Here is a 24,810-nt window from a genome sequence, read left to right as displayed (position 1 = left end):
CCTCCACTGCCTTCCCGGGTCACAGCAGAGAGCTGGCCTGGAAGAGGGGCAACCGGGACAGAATCCAGCGCCCTGACCGGGACTAGAACCCGGTGTGCCAGCACCGCTAGGTGGAGGATTAGCCTGTTGAGCCACGGCGCCGGCTGTGACTACATTTTAATTGCATGTGGCCCACATTATATTTCTATTGAGCAGTGCTGGACTAGCAAATTTATTGAAAAAACGAATGACTGAATGCATAGATTCGAGGCACTTCACCGTCTTGCCTCAGTCTTGCTTTTTAACCTCATTTACCTCTACAGTGCCTTCTCTCTCTGGCACTGCATATCGTGCAAGCATTACTGGGCTCTTACATACGTCACTACCCTTGTTCTTTCTATCTGGCACCAACTCTGTTCATCTGTTAGGATCCAGCTCACGTGTCCTCTGCTCTCTGAGGCCTCAACTCTGCCTCCTCACCCAAAGACCTGGAACATTCTCTCAGGCCTATGACTTCACGGACCACCTTGTTGTGGGTGCCATTTGCTCGGTCTTTGCTCCTCTTTGCCTTCCCCGCATTAACTAACTTCCTTGGGTCTTAGAGATGCCCAGTGAATGTGTGCTGACTATGTCAAAGACCTCATATAGGACAGCCCCAAGGGCTTCTGGAGAGATTCTGAGTTCAAGTGGACCCCAGCGAAGGGGCTGCCCTGAGATGGGCATTGGCAACACCCACCATGTGATACGAGCAAACGCGAGAGCATTTCAGAGAATTCTCAGGGCAATGTGGGGAGAAAGGGAAGAAGTGAGTGGGTGAAACAAAGCACCTCTCCATAAACAGTTCAGTGGTGTCTCCCAGTAGAAAAAAGACGAATTCAGCATGTGTGCTTACTGTGTGGTTGTTAGAAGCCGACCAAAACAACCAAACTAAACTAGAAGGCAGCTGACGGAATACGCTGTAGTGTATCTATGTTCTGCACATTTTGCGGTGTTGTGGGCCAGGCTGGGCCCAAGTTAATATTCCCGACTCTTGCCTTTGAATCAGAGAAGAATTCTAAGTAAAGGCACAAACATGGCATGCGGTGTGATAGGTTTACTTACAAAGTAAGAAAACTGCACAGGCACACGAGGGCTTTGTTTAGGGAGAGCTGGCCAGGGAAGGTAAAGGGGAATTTTCATACCCTGCTCTGCTGGTCCTGAAGCCACAGGAGGACAGAGAGCGAGCTTCCCTTTTACCCAGCTTTTTATGAACTTGGAGAAATGAAAGTGTTTACAGGGTACCACCCCCACGTCCCGGGGAAGAGGAAGAACTTCCTGGGGAGGGGTCACCTGATTGACAGGTAGGTGAACATGGCAACACGGAGTGAGGGAAGTGTGGCTTCCAGCTCATGAACTTAAAATTATCTATGTAAGTTTTCCCACTTCAGTGGCAGCCAAAGGGACCCCTCACTGTGATAGGTCTTCACCTGGACACGTTCCAGAGACAAGTGTTCAGGGTGGTGGTGTTTTCACCAAATTGGAACTCATCACCATGGGCGGGGGTGTGCACAGGGTAGAGAGATCTGAGTCAGGAGAGAGGAGGAGGAGGAGGAAAAGAGGGAAGGAGGGAAAAACATAGTAAACTGTTCACACTGGTTGTCTGGGGAAATAAGGTTGTCAAGAGAACTGTTTGACAATTCACAGGGCTGGGCCGGGACTTTCTGATGCCCTAAGGAGTCCTTGGCCGGTGGCTGTGCTTTTCACACCCAAGTGCTATGTTTCAACAATTCACTCAACAATACATTCTCTCTCTTAAGGTGAAAGAAAACTACTTCCTCCTGGGCTAACTGGTCAGCTGGCGGTGACTGTTCTGCTGTGAGGGGGGCGGGGCAGCTCCTGAGAGTGTCTTGCCCCAGTGCCCAGGACTAGTGGGTGGGGTGGAGGATAGCTCTTCTAATTCTTTCTCAAATACAGGACAAAACATTGTTTTGGGGGAGGGTAGGAAACAGAAAATCATGGGATATATTTATTCCAGATGTACAAGGTGACTTCCAAAAAAAAAAAAAAAGTGAAAAAAATTGAATTAAAAGATAAATTTGGCCAGCGCTGCTGCTCAATAGGCTAATCCTCCGCCTAGCGGCACCAGCACACCAGGTTCTAGTCCCGGTTGGGGTGCCGGATTATGTCCCGGTTGCTCCTTTTCTAGTCCAGCTTTCTGCTGTGGCCCGGGAGTGCAGTGGAGGACGGCCCAGGTCCTTAGGCCCTGCACCCCATGGGAGACCAGGAGAAGCACCTGGCTGGCTTTGGATCAGTGCAGTGTGCCGGCCGCGGTGGCCATTGGAGGGTGAACCAACGGCAAAGGAAGACCTTTCTCTCTGTCTCTCTCTCTCACTGTCCACTCTGCCTATTAAAAAAAAAAAAGATACATTTATTTTGGTGTAAAAATTTTTGCAATTCATGCATAATTTTTTCATAATACCAATTTTCCATGAATTTTTTGAGGGCTTCTCATATGCATGAATTCAAGTTTTTTTGTTTAAATATGCCAGGTTTTAAACATTTATTTATTGATTTTTTTTTTGACAGGCAGAGTTAGACAGTGAGAGAGAGAGAGAGAAAGATCTTCCTTCCGTTGGTTCACCCCAAAAATGGCCGCTACGGCCGGTGCTGTGCCGATCCGAGGCCAGGAGCCAGGTGCTTCCTTCTGGTCTCCCATGCGGGTGCAGGGCCCAAGAACTTGGGCCATCCTCCACTGCACTCCCGGGCCACAGCAGAGAGCTGGACTGGAAGAGGAGCAACCGGGACAGAATCCAGTGCCCCAACCGGGACTAGAACCTGGTGTGCTGGCGCTGCAAGCGGAGGATTAGCCAAGTGAGCCGCGGTGCCAGCCATGTATTTATTGATTTTATTTGAGTGGCAGAGAAAAATAGTTGAGAGGAGAAAGAAAGAGTGAGCACACTCCTGTCTGCTGGCTGAGTCCCCAAATGCCCATGACAGCAAGGACTGGGCCAAGCCAAAGCCAGCAGCCAGGCACTCAATCTGGTTTCCCGCATGGATGGTAGAGGCATATGTCCTTCAGCCATTAGCTGCTGCTTCCCAGGGTGTGCATCAGCAAGAAGGCAGAATCGGGAGTGTTGCTAGGGCAACTCGGACATTGAGGTCTGAATGTGCCATATGCCTGTCCCTCAAATATATTTTATACCGACACAAAATTGTCTTTTAATTCCATTTTCAGGAACTTTTTGATGCAGCCTCGCATTTGTGTCCAAGTTCATTGCAGCTGCATGGGCAGGAGACAGTCCAGGGCCGAGGCAGTGTCCCCCTGAGGGCCTCTGGGAGAACTAAGGGCTGTGGCCCACACGGCTCTGCAGCCTGGGCCAGAGCGATTCGAAATATTTGCCAAGTGGATCATAGAAGTTACCTCACCACAGCTCAGCTCCCAGAATCCCCAAAGTGCTGGGGAAGCTGGAGCAATGAGCCAAACAGGACTGGAAACTTCCCTTACTTACAATTTAGAGAGCTCTAAGGAGGATTCCAGAAATCAGATTTATCTGAGAAGGCTGTTGGTCCTGTCTCCATGTGCCAGGCATTTGTGAGTTTATAGAATTCAGATTGGAATAATACAAGAGAGAGATAAAACAAATTTTCTGGCTTGGAAAGTAGTTAAACCCTGAACTACTTAGAGACGTTTCTCTCCTTTACAAATCTTGAACGTGGATAGTACTGCGTATGTTTGAGGTTGCAGAACAGGAAGGTATCACCGAACTGTCTAATCCTGGAGAGGCCTTTGCATTCTTGAATCTTAAGAACTTGCTCTTGGGGCTGGCATTATGGCTCAGTGCATTAGGCCACCGCTTGTGAGGCCCCCACCCCCACCCCCCAGCCCACATTCAAGTGCCAGTTTGAGTCCTGCCTGCTCTGCTTCCAATCCAGCACCTTTCTAATGCTCCTGGGAGAGCAGTAGTGGATGGTTCTTGGGTCCCTGCCATGCACATGGGAGACCTGGATGGAGTTCCTGGGTTCTGGTTTCAGCCTGGCCAAGCCCAGGCATTGCAGTGTTTGGGGAGTGAACCAACAGATGGAGGATCTCTTTCTCCCTCTCTTTCCTTCTCTCTCTGTCGCTCTGCCTCTTAAATCAATCAATCAATCTTTTTTTTTTTTTAAGAAAAGATTTTACATGTATATAATGTTCTTTTTTTGCAGCTTTTGTTTATTTTTAAAGATCTAAGTCTTTGCTTTATGTGGTAATGAGAGGTCACACACAAAGCACAGCAAAGAAGTTTCCTCTTGCACATGACGCCCTTCTCACTGGCGGTAGCTCCCTGAGTGCGTGAGGACAGACCCTGTCAGGCCACGCCGATAAAGCAGGCAACTAGCCGTGGCTGCCGCGGGTACAGAGGTCGAGGAGGAAGCTCTGAGGCCTGCCGTCCCTCAGTTACCTCAAGAAGCACCTTTCAGACTTCTACACCCAGGGCTGATTAAGGGTCTGGGAAGTGGACAATGAGCAGGTGTAGAGTTCTTGTCATTGGTTTCCCCAAGGAGTCCCTAATGCGGCTGCTGCAGAAGCACGTTTGCTATTGATTGACTGATGGCTCCTACTGTGTGGATAGCAAGAGTTGGATCAGGATTTTGTCCCTGGGTGTCTGTCCCAGACTCTCAGTGGTGTCTCAGCCTTCTCGGTGACCTGTTCTCCATAAGACTGATGGAATGAACTTTGTAGACTGAAACCCTGGTTAGGTCTCTCCCCTTTTGTGGGTTCCCTCCACCCACAGGACAGTTATTTCTTTCTTTATGAAATTCACCTTGACCTAGTCCTTGCTTGCTTCTCCTTCCCCATCTCTTGTCCCTCCTTGCAGCCATGTGGGGTGACTGGGCCTCCTGCTCTTTTTCCTTTGGGGCTCCTTCTGTGTAGCACGTCCTTTTCCCCAGGCACCCAACACAGTCCTCCCTGGCAACCCTCCTGGATACGGTTCCTTTCCCCTTAGCCTAGATACTAAGTGCCCTCAGGACTCTGTGTTTGCTTTGACCGCATGCTGAGCACATGTTTGTCCATCTCCCCTGCTGAAACCCCAAGCTCTGCAGGCAAGAACTTGCTTCTTAATATCATCTGCATCCAGACCACGAGGGCGATGGATGGACCATGGGCACCTGAGACATGGTTACAGAATGAGTGAAAGAATGGGGATGGGTAGCTTTCTAAATCTGTGAAATAAATGGTGAATCAGCTAGGATTATGGCTCATGCACATTAAGTGGCTTCTCCTTCTTTAGCCACAGTATCGTCACTGTTCCAGTTAGCTATCTGCTTTTCTATTTCTCCCAAGGCATTAGTCATTGCAAGAAATTAAGGCACAGGAGCCAAGTCCCAGTTAGGACCTTTGAAAAACTCTAGAAATTCAGACTGACTCTTAGCTCTAGAAGAGAGCTCTGGATTGATCTGTTCAGCTGAAGTCTAAAAGCACCCAAAAAGTCAGCACCAGAGCCCATGATGCCTGCCCTCCCTCCTCCCTCCCTCCCTTCCTCCCTCCCTCTTTCCTCTTTCCCTCCCTCCTTCCCTCCGTCTCTTCCTCTCTTTCAGGAAAAGAACTCAGTTAACTATAATGGGATCTGTGGAACTTACATGACCAGTTTTTCAGGGTCCATATGATGACAGGTATTTAATTTTGACTGAGGCAACAGTGAAGAGAGTAAGGGACTCACACTTTATTTCACATTCTGTAGCTGTGTGCAGCTCTACCTCCCAAATGCCTGCACCAACAACTCCCCAGCTTTTCTCCTCTTGACAAAGGGTAGCCAGCTCATTTGAGAGGGGCAGTGAGGGACTCACCTTCCGGAGCTGTGTTTTGGTCTCGTAGTAGGCAATCACGGGGATGGATGCTCGGTAGTAGGTCTCGAGGCGCTTGGCGATGGTTGTGGTGGCGTCGTCCGCACGCTGGCTGCTCTGGCTCCTTTGGAGAAGGCGGTTGGTCATGGTATCTGCCGAGCAGTCCATGCAGATCACCAAGTGTGGGTCTCCAATCTGGGGGGTTGGGAGTGGAGCAGAGGATGGTCAGAAATTGCACTGTGCCAATATTCCGGGGGCCCCAGTGCTGTCTTTTCCTGGCATTCTGGTTCCTGTCAAGCCCCAGTACTACATCGTGGCATGGTTGGGACTGGACTTCACGGCTCCTTCCTTCCAGAGCTGTGTCTTGTCCTCAGCTATTCAGTCATCTCAAATAACGCATGGTCTTCTGCACCAAGGGGCGGGCTGTGTGTGATGATTCCTTGGATGTAAAGCTTTTCCCGACCTGACACGGCAGAGCTAACCACTTCCTCCTTTCCACCAGGATGTATCATGGCTGTGTCTGCTTTGTGTAGGGGTGGGTGGAACGTGATGACCCAGCACACTGAAGTGGGGTCAGGCTGGTTAGGGCCAAATCCTGGTGTGACGACTTGTCTCCAAGATTCACTTCATCAATTCCTCACCTCTCTTTATTATGAGCTATTCCCCTCTTGGGACAGAGTTCATTTCCCTTCCCCTTGAATCTGAGCTGACCTATAGCTGGTTTGACGGACGGAACACAGTGGAAATGGTGCCGCATGCTTTTGGAGGCTACATTGTCAGAAAATTTGCAGTGTTTGCCTGGATTTGTGGAAGCCAGCTAGCATGCATGATGCCCAACTACCCTGAGATGGCCAAGCTCTGGGGAAGCCACGTGGAAAGTGTGGACAGGGACATCCAGCCATCCCTTGGGTGCTTACAGCAACCCCACCCTGGCTCCAACTTCAGTCAGTACCTGACCACATTATATAAGGAACCCCAAGCTGCACCATCACCTCCAGAGCTTTGAGTGCTAATAACCAATTGCTCTTAAACCTCCTGGTTTCATCAACAACTAGAGGTGTCGCCCTGGTTCTCCGGACCTCACTTTTCTCGTTTGTGCGATGAGAAGGACCACAGGATTGCTGTGAGGATCCGATACGGTGAAATATGGTAGTGTGAGCATGCTGCTTGCCAAGAGCAAAGACCCCGGAAGTACAGCGTCAGAGCTGCTGTGCTCACGTTATGGTTACACCATGAGCTCTGTGTGTAAGAGTTAGAGCCCTCCTTTCCTAGTCCTGAGTCTTGCACAGAGTAGGTGATAAGAAAGGAAGAAATGATGGTGAGTGACCTATGACCTGAGTCCCCCCCCCCCCCTTCTCTGAACTGTTCTTTTGTCCTTGATGTCTCTGGATCAATCTGACCCTGGATGAAAAGGCAGCACTGCTTGCTCCTGACCTCGCCATGTTCAGGCTGTGAGTAAACAAAGGATCCCACCTCTGTGCAAAGTGCCTGGGGATGGCAAAGTAGGGGTGGGGAGGACTTGTAGGCAGCACTCAGATACATGAGTTTCCAGGGAGCATCGATCAGACATTTTTGTGTCCCTCAAAGGAATGTAGCTTAAGAAGAGAGTGAAGAAGTTCTCCAAAATCTAGGAGTGAAAGAAACCTCTGGAACACGTCCTGCCCCGCTGTGCCTATTAGCTGGTGAGGGTTTCGGAGAAAATGACTTTTGTTCACCAGCAGAGGGCAAGCTCGGGAGGCAGCTTAACGTTCACTTACAGAGTCGGTCCTGAAACAATTTATGGTTTGGGCTGCGTGTGTCTTTTTCAGGCTGCTGGGGTGGGGGGAGCAGGAGAGATAATCCAGGGGCTGATTCAGATATAGAGTCAGCGTGTTTGAGCAGGAGCTAGCAGAGCTGGCCACGCCACTAAGATAAGTGCAGGGCAAAGATGGCTTTGTCTAGAGGTAGCACTGACTCCCCAGGTGGGATCTGAGGAGCAGCAGCGCATCATGTGGCAGCTTGTTAGAAATGCGAGGTCCCAGGCTCCCCATTTGACCTACAGAAACGGAGTGCGCAATTCAGCAGGCTCCGTGGCCAGGTCTCCACGATAGTTTGAAGAGCTGCTCTACCAAGCCATTTCTTTGTGGCCAAACTACAGGGCTTGCCTTAACCTGTCTTTCCTAGAGTCAGTGCTCTCTTCCCATAGAAAAAGCTACCAGGCAGTTATTCTATTTGGAAGTGACCTGAACAACTGCTGTTTTAGTACCTACAATTTTTTGAAATGTTTGAATGAAACACCACTTAAGCTTTTTCCCAACACTCTTTGATCTATACTCTCAGAAAGTCCTCTGGCATTGCTTTCTGGCTTCCGACTCTGCCTCTTTATCACTGGGCTGTGATTAGCCTCTCCCAAGTGAGCAGAAGTTCAGAGAGCTCTGCCCTTGTCTGAATGAATCAGAGACTTGGGAGCAATGCCCTGCTCCCAGCATCCCCCGCCACATCCCTGGAATCCTGCCACTAGCGTCACTGGGACCTTCATGGCCTTTGGTATTCAGGGGACTCTCTGACAAGCACAGCTGCCCTCAATAGGGCCACTGGGACACCTCCAGCAGCACTGCAGCAGCTGCCCGCCCTGGAGCGCACTGGGCTAAGACCTTCATATTCAGCCGCCCCTGACCTGCTGGCACGCCTGCGGGGAGGTTTCACCACATTCACCTTATGGATGAGGGTATGGAGGCTTGGAGGGACTGACCAGCCCAAGGTCCCTAAGACCTAGTTAGAAACAGATTGGAGGGGGCCGGCGCTGTGACATAGCGGGTAAAGCCACCACCTGCAGTGTCGGCATCCCATATGGGCGCCAGTTCGTGTCCTGGCTGCTCCTCTTCCAATCTAGCTCTCTGCTATGGCCTGGGAAAGCAGTAGAAGATGGCCCAAGTGCTTGGGCTCCTGCACCTGCATGGGAAACCTGGAAGAAGCTCCTGGCTCCTGGCTTTGGATCAGCGCAGCTCCGGCCATTGCGGCCATCTGGGGAGTGAACCAATGGACTGAAAACCGACCTCTCCCTCTTTCTCTCTCTGCCTCTCCTCTCTGACTTTCAAATAAATACATAATTCTTAAAAAAGAAAGAAAAGAAACAGACTGGAGTGAACTGCGTGTAACTCCAAAACCTAATGACACCACCCTAGTGTGGAGAGCCAGAGCCCTGAGCATGGGGCTCCCAGACGTCTAGACACCTCTGGGCACATGGAGCCGGTGAGGAGGGCAGCATGGCAGGAAAGGGAGTGGGTGCTGGGGGTGTGGGTGCGCCTCCTGTGTTGTCTTTTGGAAGCTGGTGCTGGCTGCCTCTGGGATCTGTCTAGGATTATACTGGTCCTGTGCTCCCCAGGGCTGAGGATGCCAGAGGCAGTGGACTCGAGGGAACAGGTTTGCCTCTGTAATTCCTGCAAATTGAGGGAGGAGGCGTTTGCCCTGCTCAGCTCGGACCTCGCTGTGGTTGGCTTGTGATTGAATCGAGCCCCAGGTTAGGCCATGTTTACTTGTGGGCAGCAACTCCCCACAGCTCTGTGACTCCTACATCCCATATGAGTTTGAGTCCTAGTTGCTCCACTGCTGATCCAGCTCCCTATGAATGCATGCAGGAAAGCAGCAGATCATGGTCCAATTACGTGGGTCCCTGCCACCCATGTGGGAGACCTGGATGGAGTTCCAGACTCCTGGCTTTGGCCTGGCCCAGCCCCGGTTGTTGTGGCCATTTTGGGTGTGAACCAGCGGATGGAAGATCCCCCCCCCCCATCATTCTGCCTTTCAAATAAATAAATAAATATCCAAGAAAAGAAAAGGATGTGCATATTCTGGTTCAGGGCAGAATTTCAGCTAAAACTCTCCTGGGAGGGAGAAGCCAAGAGTAAGCCCATGAATTTCATTTTGTTACTACAGGGGAACTTAAAGTATAGGTAGAAAAATGGAATTGCAACGTAAGTTTACTTCAGTGCAAAGAAAGATTTTGAAATCCATGCATATGGTGCTGGTGCTGTGGCACAGCTGGTTAAGCTGCCATCTGCAGTGCCAGCATCTCTTACAGGCACCGGTTAGAGTCCCAGCTGCTCTGTTTCTGATCCAGGTCCTTACTAATGGCCTGGGAGAGCAATGGAGAATGGCCCAAGTCCTTGGGCCCCTGTACTCATGTGGGAGACCCCAAGAAACTCCTGGATCCTGGCTTCGGCCTGGTCCAGCCCCGTCTGTTGCAGCCATTTGGGGAGTGGATGGAAAACCTCTCTCTCTCTGTCTCTCCTCTCTCTCTGTAACTCTTTCAAATAAATAATCTTAAAAGAAAAAAAGTCCATGCATATGAGTATTTGTTTTGTTTGACTGTTGTGCTGTTGGGTTCCAGATTAGGTTAATACAGGAAAGTGTTTCAATTTCACAGTAGGGCCCAGGCCAAACATACAGCCCTCCTCCAGCTGATAATCTACAAAATGGGCTACTAAGACTCTGAATAAGGCTGTAAAATTAATAAAATTTTATATGTGAAGCATGTAGTTCAGTGTCTGGCATATTCTGTGTACTCAACATATAACAGCTGTTATTCTTATATTCTGTATGATTTTAACTCGACAAAACCTCTAGGCTTGGGGCCGGAGCTGTGGCATAGTAGGTTAAGCCTCTGCCTGTGGCACTGACATGGCATCTCATATGAGTGCCAGTTCTAGCCCTGGCTGCTCTACTTCTTCTTCTTTTTAAAAGATTTATTTAAAGTCAGAGTTACAAAGAGAGAGGAGAGGGAGGGAGGGAGGGAGGGGGAGAGAGAGAGAGAGAGAGAGAGAGAGAGAGAGAGAGAGAGAGGTCTTCCATCCGATGGTTCACTCCCCAGTTGGCCACCACGGCTGGAGCTGTGCCGATCCGAAACCAGGAGCCTGGAGCCAGGAGCTTCTTCTGGGTCTCCCACACAGGTGCAGGGGACCAAGGACTTGGGCCATCTTCTACTACTTTCCCAGGCCATAGCAGAGAGCTGGATCGGAAGTGGAGCAGCTGGGACTCAAACTGGCACCCATACTGCAGGCATCGGCTTTACCCGCTATGCCACAGTGCCAGCCGCTGCTTCACTTCCAATCCAGCTCTCTGCTGGCCTGGGAAAGCAGCAGAAGACAGCCAACTCCTTGGGCCCCTGCACCCATGCAGGATACCTGGAGGAAGCTCCTGGCTCCTGGCTTTGGATCAGCGCAGCTCTGGCCATTGCAGCCATTTGGGGAATGAACCAGTGGATGGAAGTGCTCTCTTTCTGTTACTCCTTCTCTCTGTCTGTATCTCTCCCTCTCAACTAACTAAATAAATAAATCTTTAAGAAACAAAAACAAGGGGCTGGTGCTGTGGTGTAGTGGGTAAAGCTGCTGCCTGCGGTGCCAGCATCCCAGATGGGGCCGGTTTGAGTCCCGGCTGCACCACTTCTGATCCAGCTCTCTGCTATGGCCTGGGAAAGCAGTAGAGGATGGCCCAAGTCCTTGGGCCCCTCCACCCACGTGGGAGACCCAGAAGAAGCACCTGGCTCCTGGCTTCGGATCCGCGCAGCTCTGGCTGTTGTGGCCAACTAGGGAGTGAACTGGATGGAAGACCCTTCTCTCTGCCTCTCCTCTCTCTGTGTAACTCTTTCAAGTAAATAAATAAATCTTTTTTAAAAACCCACAAAACCTCTAGGCTAGTGTTTAGTAGTTAAGATGCTTATGTCACACATTGGATTGCCTGGATTCAAGTCCTGACTTCTCTTTTGATTCCACTTTGTGCTAATGCAGACCCTGGGAGGCAGTGGCAATGGCTCACGTAACTGGGTTCCTGCCACTCATGGGAGAGGCAGGATTGAGTTCCTGGCTCCCAGCTTCAGCTCAGCTCTAGCCATTGTAGATATCTGGGGAGTAAACCAGCAGATGGAGGCTCTCTCTCTCTCTCTCTCTCTCTCTCTCTCTCTCTCTCTCTCTCTCTCTCTTTCTGCTGCTCAAATAAAAAACAAACACAAATCTTCACACTGGGATGGTCCTTGTGGTGCAGCAGGTTAGGCCATTGCTTGAGACACCTGAATCCCACATGGGAGTGCCAGGGATTGAGTCCTACCTCCCCCTCCACTTTAGATCTGCTGGGAGGCAGCAGATGACGGTCCAGTGCTTGGGTTTCTGCTGCCCGTGTAGGAGACCCGTATGGAGCTCTTGGCTTCTGGCTTTAGCCTTGCCCTAGTGGTGGTGGTGATTTGTGGAGTGAACCAGCAGATAGCTGATCCCCCCCCCCTCTCGCTCTCTCCCTCTCCCTCTCTCCCTCTCTTCTTCTCTCCCTCTCTCCCTCCCTCTTCAACACTCTGCCTTTCAGGTAAATCAATCACTCTTTTTTAGTTTTAAACTTTTCACCTCACACAAACCTCTCAGAGCCTGCTCTGTCACCTCCTTTGTTTACACCTCAGGGTGAGCTCTCAGCTTTCTGTAGCCAATTGGTCTGCGCCCTGGCTTTTGAGTGTGAGCAAATGCAAATCTTCCAAGTGATCTCCCTTAAGGTAAAGCCCAACTGTCCTCTGCCACGGTGGTCCCTAGTACACAGGGTTTAGAAAGTGATGAAGAAGACAAACCAGAACCAAGGAGCAAGAAGAGTCATCACCATGGTGACTGGACAGTGTCAGCCATGCTAACGTTCGTGATGCTACTCCAAATGGACACAAGTACTCCATTTTGTTACTGAACCAATGGTCCTTAGCGGGAATCTTTAGATATCTACAAAGACAGTCTTTTACCTATAGCTTGGAGGAACATACCGGAGTGGCACTGATTTGTCCCAGGGTAATTTTAGAAGATTCTAGTATCAACTAAGCAGCTTTGTAAGAGAACACGTCCAACCTCCCCAAATGAGCACCTGTCTTCAACCTCAACAGAAGAGCAAAGATGCTACCAACATGGAATGAGCTACTATTGACTCATTTATGCCCTGCAGGGACCCCATCATTTGTGTAGTCTCCTCCAAACTACAGGCAGGAAATTAATTTGAAATTTGGCAAAGACAAACCTAGATGTCTGATTTCCCCCAGAGATTCAGAGCAATCAGCTTGTTGGAGAGTACAATGAGTGCTTCTTATCCCTGTCTCAGGCCTGCAACTCTGTTGGACGCCCTTTCAAGCCTGTGAGTGGTTTTAATCGGGCTGTAGAAATCCCACCAGCCCTTCTGGGTCACAGAGACTGATGGGCCTGGTGCTTGGGACCATATGCTGCCTGAAAAAAACCACATCCAGTTGACACTTTTGTGTACCTACGGCTGAGTTCTCTGAGCTGCAAGGTCCTTTGAGGATTTATTTGGCTACTGCAGGTGATGTTGCTGAAGATCAAATGCAAACTGAAGTCTGCGTTTTAGGGCTGTGTCTGTGTATGGGTTCTCTGTGACCTACTACTTCTATTCCCAAGACTGATTTATTTCCCCATTGAATTAATGATCTGTGCCCTCAGTATCTGTGCGGGCATAGTATGTGTGTATGTGTGTATATGTGTGTGTGTGTGCATGTGAGAGAGAGAGACAGACAGACAGACAGACAAAGGAATACGAGGGAGGGGTTGGGATTTCTGACCTCCAGGGGAGAACCCCTGCCTCTGGTATCAAGGGGCCTGTGTTCAGAGCTGGGCTGTGCAGTCCACTGCCTGGGAGGCAAGGTGTTTAGCTTTGCAGATCCCAATTTCCTCTTCAGTAAAATGTAAGTTTAAAATCTCTACTTCAGTGAATGCTGCATATTGTGTTCAATACATTGCTATGCTTTTTAAAAAATATTTTTATGACTATGGAAGTCAAAATTATATAAATATGAAACAATATACAAATGTAGGAAACAAGGAATAACTAACACCCAAAGAAAAGACTTATTAACATTTTGAGGTATGTTCTTCTAACTTATCTCTCACCCATTTTCACATAGTTAAAATCAGAGTGTAAGAATTATAGCTCTTATGTTTTGAGCACTTTGGTGTCAGGAACTGAACTTGATACTTTACATATGTTGTCTGATTAATTTTTCCAATCCTATTCAGTAGATGTTATTATCCTCAATATATTTTTTTAAAGATTTATTTACTTACTTGAAAGATGGAGTTACCGCTGCTTCACTCCCCAAATGGCTGCAGCGGCTGGAACTGGGCTGATCTGGAGCCAAGAGCCAGGAGCTTCTTCTGGGTCTTCCACGTGGGTGCAGGGGCCCGAGCACTTGGACCATCCTCTGCTGCTTTCCCAGGCACGTTAGCAAGGAGCTGGATGGGAGTGGAGCAGCCGGGACTGGAACCGGTGACTGTATGGGATGCCGGTGCCACAAGCGGAGGCTTAGCCCACTACGCCACAGTGCTGGTCCCTATTTTCCTCATTTTACAGATGACTGACCCTAAACTAGGCAATATGGTGCAGGCTTTTATAGCTAAAACACACCTTTGTGTATGCTATGTCATTTGATGCTTTAAGTTGGGTTTGAAAGGTATTCTTATCTCCATTTTACAGAGGCAGTAGCTACAGCTGAGTGACTTGCTAGGGCCTCACTAATACATGGCAGAGGAAAAAATCCAGGTTTCCTTACCATAGAAGATGTGAGTGGTGTGCTTTATAAACGTCCCTTGGGGCTGGTATGGGGTACAGTGGTTAAGCCTCTGCTTGTGACATCAACGTTCCATGTCGGAGCTCTGATTTAAGTCCCAGTTGCTCTGCTTCTGAACCAGCTTTCTGTTAATGCCCCTGGGGAAGCAGTGGAAGATGGTCCAAGTGCTTGGGCCCCTGCACCCACATGGAAGACGAGGATGGAGTTCCTGGCTCCTGGCTGCCGGCTTTGGCCTGGCTCAGCCCTGGCTGTTGCAGGCATTTGGGGGATGAATCAATGGATAGGTAATCTCTCTGTCTCTTCCACTTTCTCTGTCACTCTGCTTTTCAAACAAATACTTCTCTTTTAAAGAACAACAAATTTGGAGTCATAACCTTCCTGAATTCAAAACTTAGTACAGGGGCCTGCATTGTACTGTGATGGGTTAATCTGCCACCTACAATTCTGGTATCCCATTTGCACAAAAGTTGGAGTCTCAACTGCTCCACTTCCCATCCAGCTCCTTGCTAATGTGCCTGGGTAAGCAGCAGAAGATGACCCAAGTTCTTGGGCCCCTGCACCCACATAGGAGATCCAGATGAAACCTCCGGCTCTTGGCTTTGGCCTGGCCAAGTATTAGCTGTTGTGGCCACCTGGGGAGTGGACCAGCAGATGGAAGACTTCTCTCTATGTCTCTCCCTCTCTCTCTGTAACTCTGCTTTTCAAATAAAAAAAAAATCTTTTAAAAAAGCTTATTACAAAGCTACACTAATCAAAACAGTATGACACTGATCTAAAGACAGAGCTACAGACCCGTGGAATAGACTAGAAGGACTAGAAATAATCATTTGTGTGGTCAAATGATTTTGACAAGCATGCTAAGACCACTCAAGGTGTATGTGGGGGAACAATCTTTCCAACCAGTGGCATTGGGAAAACTGCATTTCCATGTAAAATAATGACTTTTGACCACTACCTTTTCACCATATAAAAATCAACTCAAACTGGAAAAAAAGACCCAAATTTAGAGGCAAAACTATAAAATTCCCATAAAGAAATACAGGGGAAAGTTTCAAGACATAGAATTTGGCAAATATCTTTTGAATATGACACCTAAGGCACAGGCAGCAAAATAGATAAATTGAACTACATCAAAATTAAAATCTTCTGTACCAAAGAACACAATCAATAGAGTGAAAGAACAATCGATAAGAGGGAAAACATTACCTGTAAATCACACATCGAGAAGGAGCTCATACCCAGGATATATAAGGAAATCTTATAATGCAACAGCAATCAAAACAACCCACATAAAAATGGGCAAAGCACTTGAAAAGCATTTGTCCAAAAAAGACATAAAAGGACCAAAAGGCATATGGAAAAGTACTGGACATCACTATTCACTAGGGAAATGCAAATCATACCTAGGAGGGGATAACAGCTTCTACCTACTAGCTGGCTAATATGAAAACAAATGAAAATGGGAGAAACTGGGATCCTCAAACACTGTTGGTGGGGATCTAACATAGCTCACTACTCTGGCTGGTGGCATGTTGTACAGTATAGAAGCTCCTCAAAGAATTAAAGTAGACTCGCCACACAATGCAGCAATTCCACTTCTGAGTATATACCCAAGGGAGTTAAAAGTAGGGACTTAAACAGATGTGGTGCATCTATGTTCATAACAGCATCATTCACAACAGCCAGAGACAGAAGCAACCCAATATCCATCAGTGAATGAATGGAGCAACAACATATGTACATACATTCAGTGGAATGTTATCCAGTCTGGAAAAAGGAGGGGATACTGACATATGCTACAACATGAGTGGCTCTGGAGGACATTTTGCTACATGGAATAAGTCAGTCAAAACAGGGACAAGACTGGATGAAACCACTTACACGAGGTACCTAGAGCAGAGAAATTCATGGCAACAGGAAGTAGAATGGTGGTTGCCAGAGGCTGGGGGCAGGGGGCAGGGAGTAGGGAGTGATTTTGAATGGTACAGAATTTCAATCTGGCGAGACAGGAGGGTTCTGGAGACTGACGGTGGTGATGGGTGCACATGCTACGTAGACATAACAATATGAATGTACTTGGTATCCTTGAACTCTGCACTTACAATGGTTAGGCTGGTAAATTTTACATTACGTATATTTTACCACAAATTTTTAAAAATGTAGAACAACCCCCCCAATTCCACTTGATGAAAGATGAGTTGATTTATTATGGAGGTTTGACTCCTTGAAGCGACTGGTTTCTTGGGAAGCAGCTCACTGGAATCCTGGGAATGACTTTTCCAAGAGCTGCGTGGAAGTGCCCAGGCCTGGGCTCCGTCACACAAATCCACATCTCCCCACCCACCCCCTCCTGCTGATGGAGGCTCCAGGGCTGAGGGACAAGCAGGGTGGCTACACTCTTGCCTACCAGACCTGGGACTTTGCTCTCTGACTCTGGCTGCAAATAGGAACCATGGGAGGTGTGCAGTTGACCTTTAAATGTTTACACACCACCTAAGGAAACTAAAAGAACAGAAGGGGGTGAAAAGAAGCCCCATAAGACACACAAGTCAATGAACCTCTGGCAGTTTTACAGCTTAGAGACAGCTCCAAAACTCAGTCCTTCCAATCACTGTCACTTACCAGTAAGCTGTGTCCAGCTGTGGGACTGGACAAGTCATTACATCTCCCTGGGCCTAATGCATCATCTTTTTGACATGAAGACAATACTTCCCCCTATTGATCTAAAAAGCTTACTAACAAAATGAAATGAAAGTCCATGAAAATGTTTCAAGACTAGTCTAAAGAGCTATCTACATAATACATGCACTTATTGTAGGCTCTGAAGTCAGACTGAGTAGTAATTGGGTTGGACTGTACTCTTCTGCTTGAGTTTGGTAGTTACAGCTCAGGTATACAAGATGTGTATCACACAGAGTTGTTCCATACAAGGCAGCAAGGATGGCTTTGACCTTGTAGCTGCTTCCCTGTGACTGGTCCCGGGCCACTCTTTTCAGTGGGGGCAGGGTGGGGGTCGGGAAGGTGAGACATGGGGAGATGGTGTTTTTGACACTGCCTGTCCTGTGGCAAGGACATCCCTCCCTTTCCTGGGGTAATTTCCCTCTTCTCCCTCGGTCTGTGTGGCCCAGGTGTGGTGCCCTCCTCCTTTCTCACCCCCTCTGTGGCCCTCCAGGCTGGACCCACCAGCATATTCCCGCCCCTCCCCACCCAGCAGCAGCGATGGGTTCAGCGATAGGGCTGAGACCTAAGCCAGGATAATGAAACACAACCCTGGGTCTTTTCCTGGACCCTCCAGGAAACAGAAACTCTGTTCCTGGAGGTGGCTCAGATGGTGGATGGAAGCCTGGAACCCAGGAACAGGAGGGCCACACAAGGGGAGAAAATCCAAGAGATGGTGGGAGCAGACCCTGAAGAGCAAATCCGAATATCTGATCCATCCAAGTCTGAGCCACTACTGGGCATTTTAGTTCCGAAAGTCACTAATTCCACTCCCAGCCCCCATTGGGGTGTGTGTGTGTGTGTGTGCTAATTTGAGTTGCGTTTCTATCACAACGTTTGATTACTGTAATTAGGAAAGAGACTTTGGATTTCTTCCCAACCTCATGAAGTTTATTCCCCCCAAGAAAATGTCCCTCGGTTTCCTCCTGGAACAATCCCCATAACCACAGCTCACCCTGCGCCCGAATTCTTGCCCTTGCTCCACTTCCCGGGGGTAGCCGTCGATCAGGAAGCCCTGGGTGTCTCGGAGGCTGGCCGCCATGGCCTCCCGCAGGAGCTCCAGAACGATGGCCTGCAGCAGAGACAGAGAGGTCAGGACCCGAGCGCGGCCACAGAGCCACCCTAGAACAAGCACAGGTCTTCTCTAGCGGGCCTGTGAGCGGGGAGCAGGGCTCAGCTACGAGGGAGGGCGGCAGCAATGTACTGTGTCTCAGCCCTTCTAAGTCTCACACCTCCCCCCACACGCTAATGTTTTTGAAATTAGTAGCTACTCACCCAGGGCTGGATTATAGTTTAGTTGTCAGCCTTTTCTTTAAAACTGACATATTCTTATTGGTTGCATTTTCCTGAGGTGTCTTAAAACAAGGCATCTTAGATGAAACGTGGTGGCCATATTTCAGATGGGAGCACTCCACGAATTAGGCACAATAGGGTGTAAGGCTAGACCAAACTTGCTATAAAATACATTCCACTCCTAATTCTTTCCAACAAATATTTTCTAAAACTCGACATCCACTGACTCGAGACTCAGTAGATGTGAAGGAGTATTTCCTAGCAACATTGCTTTCTGTTAACATTTTCTTGATACAACAAGTGCTTACGCAAAACGAGGGAAGTGAGATACATGGGAGTCTGGGAGTGGGTGCAAGAGAAATGCAGGCAGCTGCCCAGCTGGAGGAATTCCCTGTTCTCTGGCTCTGTGGCTTTGAGCAGGGGCTGTGGGATTGCAGATATCAAAAGCCTGGTTAGGATCTATCCCTGGACAATTGTGAATTAACTCCTTGGGAAGTTGATAGTCTAGTGGGGAAATGAGCAGTGAATGACAAAAGTAAACTTGTAAGAGTCAGCATGAGAGAACTGGCATGCACCACATTAAAGCAGAGCAAAGAGTTATAGAATGCTGGGAACGCTATTTCCCATAGGGTAGTCAGGGAAGGCCCCTTTAGTGAGTTGTGATATTTCAGAGATGTGGATGGAGTAAAGGAGCAAACTATGTGAATACAGGAAGAGAGAGCTCTTGGGCTGAGGAGGTGGCTAGTGCAAGGGTCCTGAGGCAAGAACAGCCTAACCTGTGGGAGGAGCAAAGAGGAGCCAGTGATTGGGTGGGAGAGAGCAAGCTGAGTGATGGGAAATGGGGCTGGAGAGGTGGCTGGAGGCCAGAGCCTCAGGTGGGGGGTAGGGAGTCAGGATCTCGTTCTGTGTGTGTTGGGGCGCCATTGGAAGGGTCTGAGGAAGGGACACGTGCTATATGTTAAAGGAATCACTGCAGGAGGAAATGAGTGGGTGCACGGGAGCCGGGTAAGAGGCAATTGCTGCGGTCTGCTTCCCTTTCATGAAGAGGCCTCCAGCTTCCCGGTAGCAGATGGACTGCAGTGGCCAAGAGGAAGTGGGGGCTCTGTCGGCTGAGAGGGACTGCGGGGCACGAGGCCTGGTTACAGAGCCCCACCTGGGATGGAGTTCAGCAGGACACCCACGATGGCAGCCACTTTTCAGGGAGGGATGGTGACTTGAAAAGTAAGGCAACCTTCTTAAAAAGGGATACTCTTTATTTAAATTACACAAGGCACCAAACTTCAAGACAATGCTATCTTACCTCCCAGAACCAGACCAAGCATTATTTACTTTCTGGGGGTTCCTAACTCTAGGCTCTGAACATCATGTTCACCTCTGTTTTGTGGATTTTACCTGGGAAGTGGGGACCAGTGTTGGCGGGAGACATGAGGTAGGCACGCACGTAAGGGGCTGGCAGATGAATGAGACCAGGGAACCTGCACAGCTGGCTGGGGCTGGCGGGTCCTCTGCTGGAGACCTGGCTGCCCCGGACTCTCACACAGGCGACAAGGACAACACAGCTGTTGGCCCTCCGGGTTTCTCTGTCCCAGCAGCCCACATGCATCACACCAGTCCCTGGTCTCGCTCCAGCCAGGGAAGGCAGCTGTGAGGGGCAGGCCTTGTTGCTTACTGAGGGCACCAGGTCTCCACGCTCCATGATGTCTCGGATCAATTTGCTTCTCTCAGATTCTGACGCCAGTTCATGACGCAGGAGCTCGCCAGTGGAGAGATGTGTGAATCCGTATTTTTCCGCCAGCTTCTCACACTGTGTGCCTTTGCCAGAGCCAGGGCCACCTTGAAAAGAAGTCAGGTGTCAGACACATAGCTGAAGCCTTGTGGTTGCAGCCACTGAGCGTGGATTGGGAACTGCGGGTAGAACAGGAGCTGTGCTGGGAGGGACCGGCACAAGTGGAGAATGAGACACAGTCCCGGCCCTTGAAGAGCTTATTATCCTTGGTGGGGGCTTATTATCCTTAGACAAACACCAGCAGCTGCTAGTTACAAGTGGTCTACTTTTGCAACTAGGGGTTATCAGCAGATACAGGTGGACTAATGCGGGGGTGTCCCTTTGGTAGAGATGCAAGCCACAGAGGTTTCCTGAGGAGCTGAACCTGCACACATAGGACACTGCCATGATGCCTGATGTATGGTGGACCCTCAACAAAAGCTAGTGGCTAATTAAAAAAATTATTTTCAAATAATTACAAATTTACAGAAAAGTTGTGGTATGAGAACAAAGACTTCCCTGAAACATTTTAGAATAAGCTGCTGATGGGATGCCCCATGGCTCCCCAACATTTTAGGGTTATTTCCTACAAACAAGGACACAAGCACATCCTCCCGCATGAGGACATCCTCAGGGCCCATTCTAATTTCCCAGCTGAGTGAGTAACATCCTTGGAAGCCAAGGGATCAAGTTCACAGTCAAGCACTGCCGTTAGCTGTCATGTCCTCCTGGTCTCTTTCAGTAGGGAAAGTCTCTCCGGATTTCCTTGGCATCTCTGAAGAGTGTGAATAATCATATTGTAGACTAGTCCTCAATACACAATTTTTCTAGCTAGCATTATTAATTCTGAAAGTCTGCCATGCCCCTTTGATGATTATCACATCTTTGACCCTTTCCCTTGCTTGCCAAGCCCATTTAATTGCTAAGTCACAGGATTTTACCTCTGAAAATAATAGCTACCCATTGGTATGTGCTTACTGTACTGGTCACTGCCCAAAGCACTTTATGTGTATTAATTTGAAATATCCCCAAGAAGCAGGTATATTTTTAAAAAAAGATTTATTATTTATTTTCCTTGAAAGTTACACAGAGAGAGGAGAGGCAGAGAGAGAGGTCTTCCATCCGATGGTTCACTCCCCAACTGGCCGCAATGGCCGGAGCTGCACCCATCCAAAGCCAGGAGCCAGGAAATTCTTCCAGGTCTCCCACGCAGGTGAAGGGACCCAAGGACTTAGGCCATCTTCTGCTGCTTTCCCAGGCCATAGCAGAGAGCTGGATCAGAAGTGGAGCAGCTGGGTCTTGAACCGGCGCCCATTTGGGATGCTGTTGCTTCAGGCCAGGGCATTAATCCGCTATGCCACAGCGCCGGCCCCAAGGTATTTTTTCATTATCCCCATTTTACAGATGGGGATAATGTGGATAAAGTGGAAGCACTGAGAAGTTAACTCCCACTGCCTTAGGCCGCAAAGCTAGCACATAGCAAGCCTAGGATGTGAAGCTTGGACTCTGGCTCTTAAGACATCTCCTCTCTTTCCCTGGGACTAGAATTACACGGCCACAGTGCAGGTCTTCATGCTGCCCGCCTGGCAGGTGGCCACCAGTCCACCTACATGCAGGAATGGGTGAGGCTTTGGAGTCCAACAGTCCCGTGAGCAGGATGATTGGCCTGAAAAATATGTCACCCCCCAACTCCATGGCACACCCTGGCTTCCCATGCCTGGCAGAGTAAAACCCAAACTCTTCAGAGTGGCCCCTGACTGCTTTAGGATCCGGTCTGCAGGGTCTGCTTTCCACGTCTTACCTCCCCTGACACTGTCATGCAGCACTGCACCAGCTCCTCAACCACACCGGCCCTTCCCAGCCCCATGGGTTCCTCCGCTGGAAAGGCTCTTCCTACCTCCTCTTGTCTTCTTTTTCTCCCCCAGCCCTGTGGGGGTTCAACTACAACACTGTATAAGTGTAAGGTGTATCAGTGTTAAAGCAGCCTGGTAGATATTAGCCTATGTGTGCAGGAGGGGCTGAAGACAATGAGAAGTTTCAAAAAAAAAAAAAAATTATGTGCAGTGCAGCAAGGAAACAAGTCCTGAGAGCAGGACCCAGCCCCCTGTCTGTCCCCCCAGCCCAATCAAACTGAACTCACTGAATTGAGGGAGCGATACAGCTGGCCTTACGGGACTGAAGGAGACATTTGTTTCTCCAATAGATAAGAATCTGATGGCCAGTACTGTCCAGAGGGTTTGTTTAGGGGAATTCCACATCCAAAATTCCCACACAGAGACTTTCCCAGAAGAGGGAGGAGGGGAAAAAGAAACAGGGGGACCCATACTCCTGTCCACAAAACCCAATCTGAATGCAGACCGGGCGCTCGGTCCTTTATTGAGATGCTTGCCTGGTCTTTCAGGTGCAGGAATTTCTGTTTCTTCACTTTTTCCAATAAACTAGGCTAAAACTGGCTTCTCGTCTGCTCCTTCATTGGCTACATACTTTGTTGTCAATAGATCAAATTCCCGGGGTTCAAATCAGCAGTTACATCTGGTGATGCTGTGATACCCGTATGCGTCAGGAAATGATGACCACAATCATGTTAACATCCACAACCTTGCAGAGGTTTCCTTTTTCTTGGTGGTGAGGATCTTTACCATCGCTTCTCAGCTGATTGCGAGCACACAGTACAACATTTACTGCTGTCACCATGCTGTTGGCTTTCCAGAACGCAGTCCTCATGAAACTCAACATCTATGAGTTTGACCCCATCTCTGCATTTCCCAACCCCCCAGGCCCTGGCAGTCACCATTCCATTCTCTGCTTTGATGAGTTTGGCTTTTTAAAATTCTACTGATAAGTGAGACCATGCAGTATCTGTGTTTCCGAGCCTGCCTGGTTTCACTTAGCATAGTATTCAATGACACACTGGAGTATTATTCAGCCATAAAAAGCAGGACATGCTGCCATTCGCAACAACATGGATGTATCTCAAGACAACTGTCTCTCTCTCTCTCTCTCTCTCACACACACACACACTCCCCACTTTCTTTACCTAGTCATCCACTTCTCTAACCATCAAGATCCTCCTTACTCAAAGCCCTGCTCAGATGCGACCCCTTTTGGCAGGAACTGGACCTCTTGCCCTCCCCTCTGTTGGCCCGGTGGGGCCAACAGCACTTGTGTGCCCTCCACCTGCCTTAGACCCGGTCTCCAGGTCCCTCGCCAGCCCCTCTGTGGGGGAGACGGTGCTGGGTGCTCTCTCTCAGCACCCAGCACAGCACTCTGCACACAGTAGGTGTTGCCTAAACGCCTCACAAATTAAACCTTTCAGATAAAAGCGAGTATCAGCACTGAAATGGAGACCCGACAGAGATTTCCATGCAGTAGTGAGGACCTAGGACTTGCGCCGCATTTTCTTCTCTTGGATTCTCTTCCCCAGGACAGCTGGCAACTCCCCTGCCCCACCCTTAAGGAGGAACATTCATTGTTGTCTCTCAGAAGTTGAGGGGCCTCTCGTTCCCCCCTTCTCTGCCTTGGCGGAACATCCAGGCGAGCTCCACGTGTTCTGTCCCCTGCCTGCCGTGCAGCTGTTCTGAGCCGGTGCGGAGGAGTCAGCCCTGCGGTGTTGCCGCTGATAGAGGCAGCGACAGAAGCTCACAGAAGGGATGTAGGCTCCTTGAAGGAGCAGCCGCCCACCAGCTAATGCTATGTTTGCTCCAAGCACCGAGTCTCTGACCTCCTGATGGAATGAAGAGTGCAGGAGCCAGAGAGGGCCACTCGGGAGGAAGTGCTTCCAGACACAGACAGATGAAGGAGCAAGCGCTGGGCTAGGGGAGGTGGGGCTGCTGAGGCTGCATTATTTACCTGGAAGCCCTCCCTTTTCCTGGGATGGCTGGAAGCCGGGCATGTGGAAAAGATATTTTCAGACTTGGCACGAACAAGGCACAAACGCTGTGTTCCAATTATTTTCTTCCTTCAGCTTTCCACTAATACGACTATTACAGTTTTTGTTCTTCTCAAATGTTATTTAATAAATTCCGACACGAAGGCAATTAAAAATCTTCAGCTCAAATTAACAGCAGCTGTGTGTTAAGCGCCAGCCGCTGCCCCAGTTAGGCACCTTTAGCAACAGCTGCGGATTCTTAGCGTTCTTGGGCCACATGGTGCAGGCACTGTGGAATTTTAAGCAATCTGCACAATGGCTTGATTCTTTCCTTGGCTCCTAGCTAGAGAACAAAGTGATTTTATTAGCGTAGTGAATGCACAACTGCTGGTGGAAACGTGAATTTTCATCTACTGTCACTTAACATGTCTTTGAGGTCTTAACTTCTGACTTTTAAATAAAAAACAATAGGGCCTTGGTGTCCCTTCAGGAGAATTTGTTCCGTGGAAAAAAAATCTATTTGAGGAGCCGAATCTCAGAATGAGTGGGCTGTGCTCTCTGATGACAAGATGACTGATGGCCGATGAGGAGTGGGCACACTCACTGTCACGTGGCTGGCTTCCAGTGTGTCGTTACTGTAGGTTTAAACCCCTGGACAAACCCATACTCAACACCACATGGTGCAGGTCAAAAAGAGTCTGGGATATGAGATTGCATTTTGAAGGGTTTGTCAAGACTTAAAAAGAATCCTTATTTTCTTTTTTTTGGACAGGCAGAGTGGATAGTGAGAGAGAGAGAGACAGAGAGAAAGGT

At 49.0% G+C, this 24,810-nt stretch overlaps 1 protein-coding gene across 3 annotated transcripts in view; it reads right to left on the bottom strand.

Annotated features, from left to right (window-relative positions):
* AK5 (adenylate kinase 5) overlaps window positions 1–24,810 on the bottom strand; it is a 289,702-nt gene that overhangs the window by 7,577 nt on the left and 257,315 nt on the right. For all 3 annotated transcript variants that reach the window (XM_062191569.1, XM_062191568.1, XM_062191570.1), the window contains exons 11-13: window positions 20,034–20,197; window positions 18,027–18,143; window positions 5,785–5,976 (exon numbers count right to left, since the gene is read on the bottom strand). In XM_062191569.1, coding sequence (XP_062047553.1) covers window positions 5,785–5,976; window positions 18,027–18,143; window positions 20,034–20,197 — 473 coding nt within the window. The remainder of the gene's footprint in view (window positions 1–5,784; window positions 5,977–18,026; window positions 18,144–20,033; window positions 20,198–24,810) is intronic.

Source organism: Lepus europaeus, chromosome 5 (assembly GCF_033115175.1).
Source record: "Lepus europaeus isolate LE1 chromosome 5, mLepTim1.pri, whole genome shotgun sequence".
Lineage (NCBI taxonomy): Eukaryota > Metazoa > Chordata > Mammalia > Lagomorpha > Leporidae > Lepus > Lepus europaeus.
Note: the sequence above shows the minus strand (reverse complement) of the source record. Positions and strands in the feature narration are given on the sequence as shown.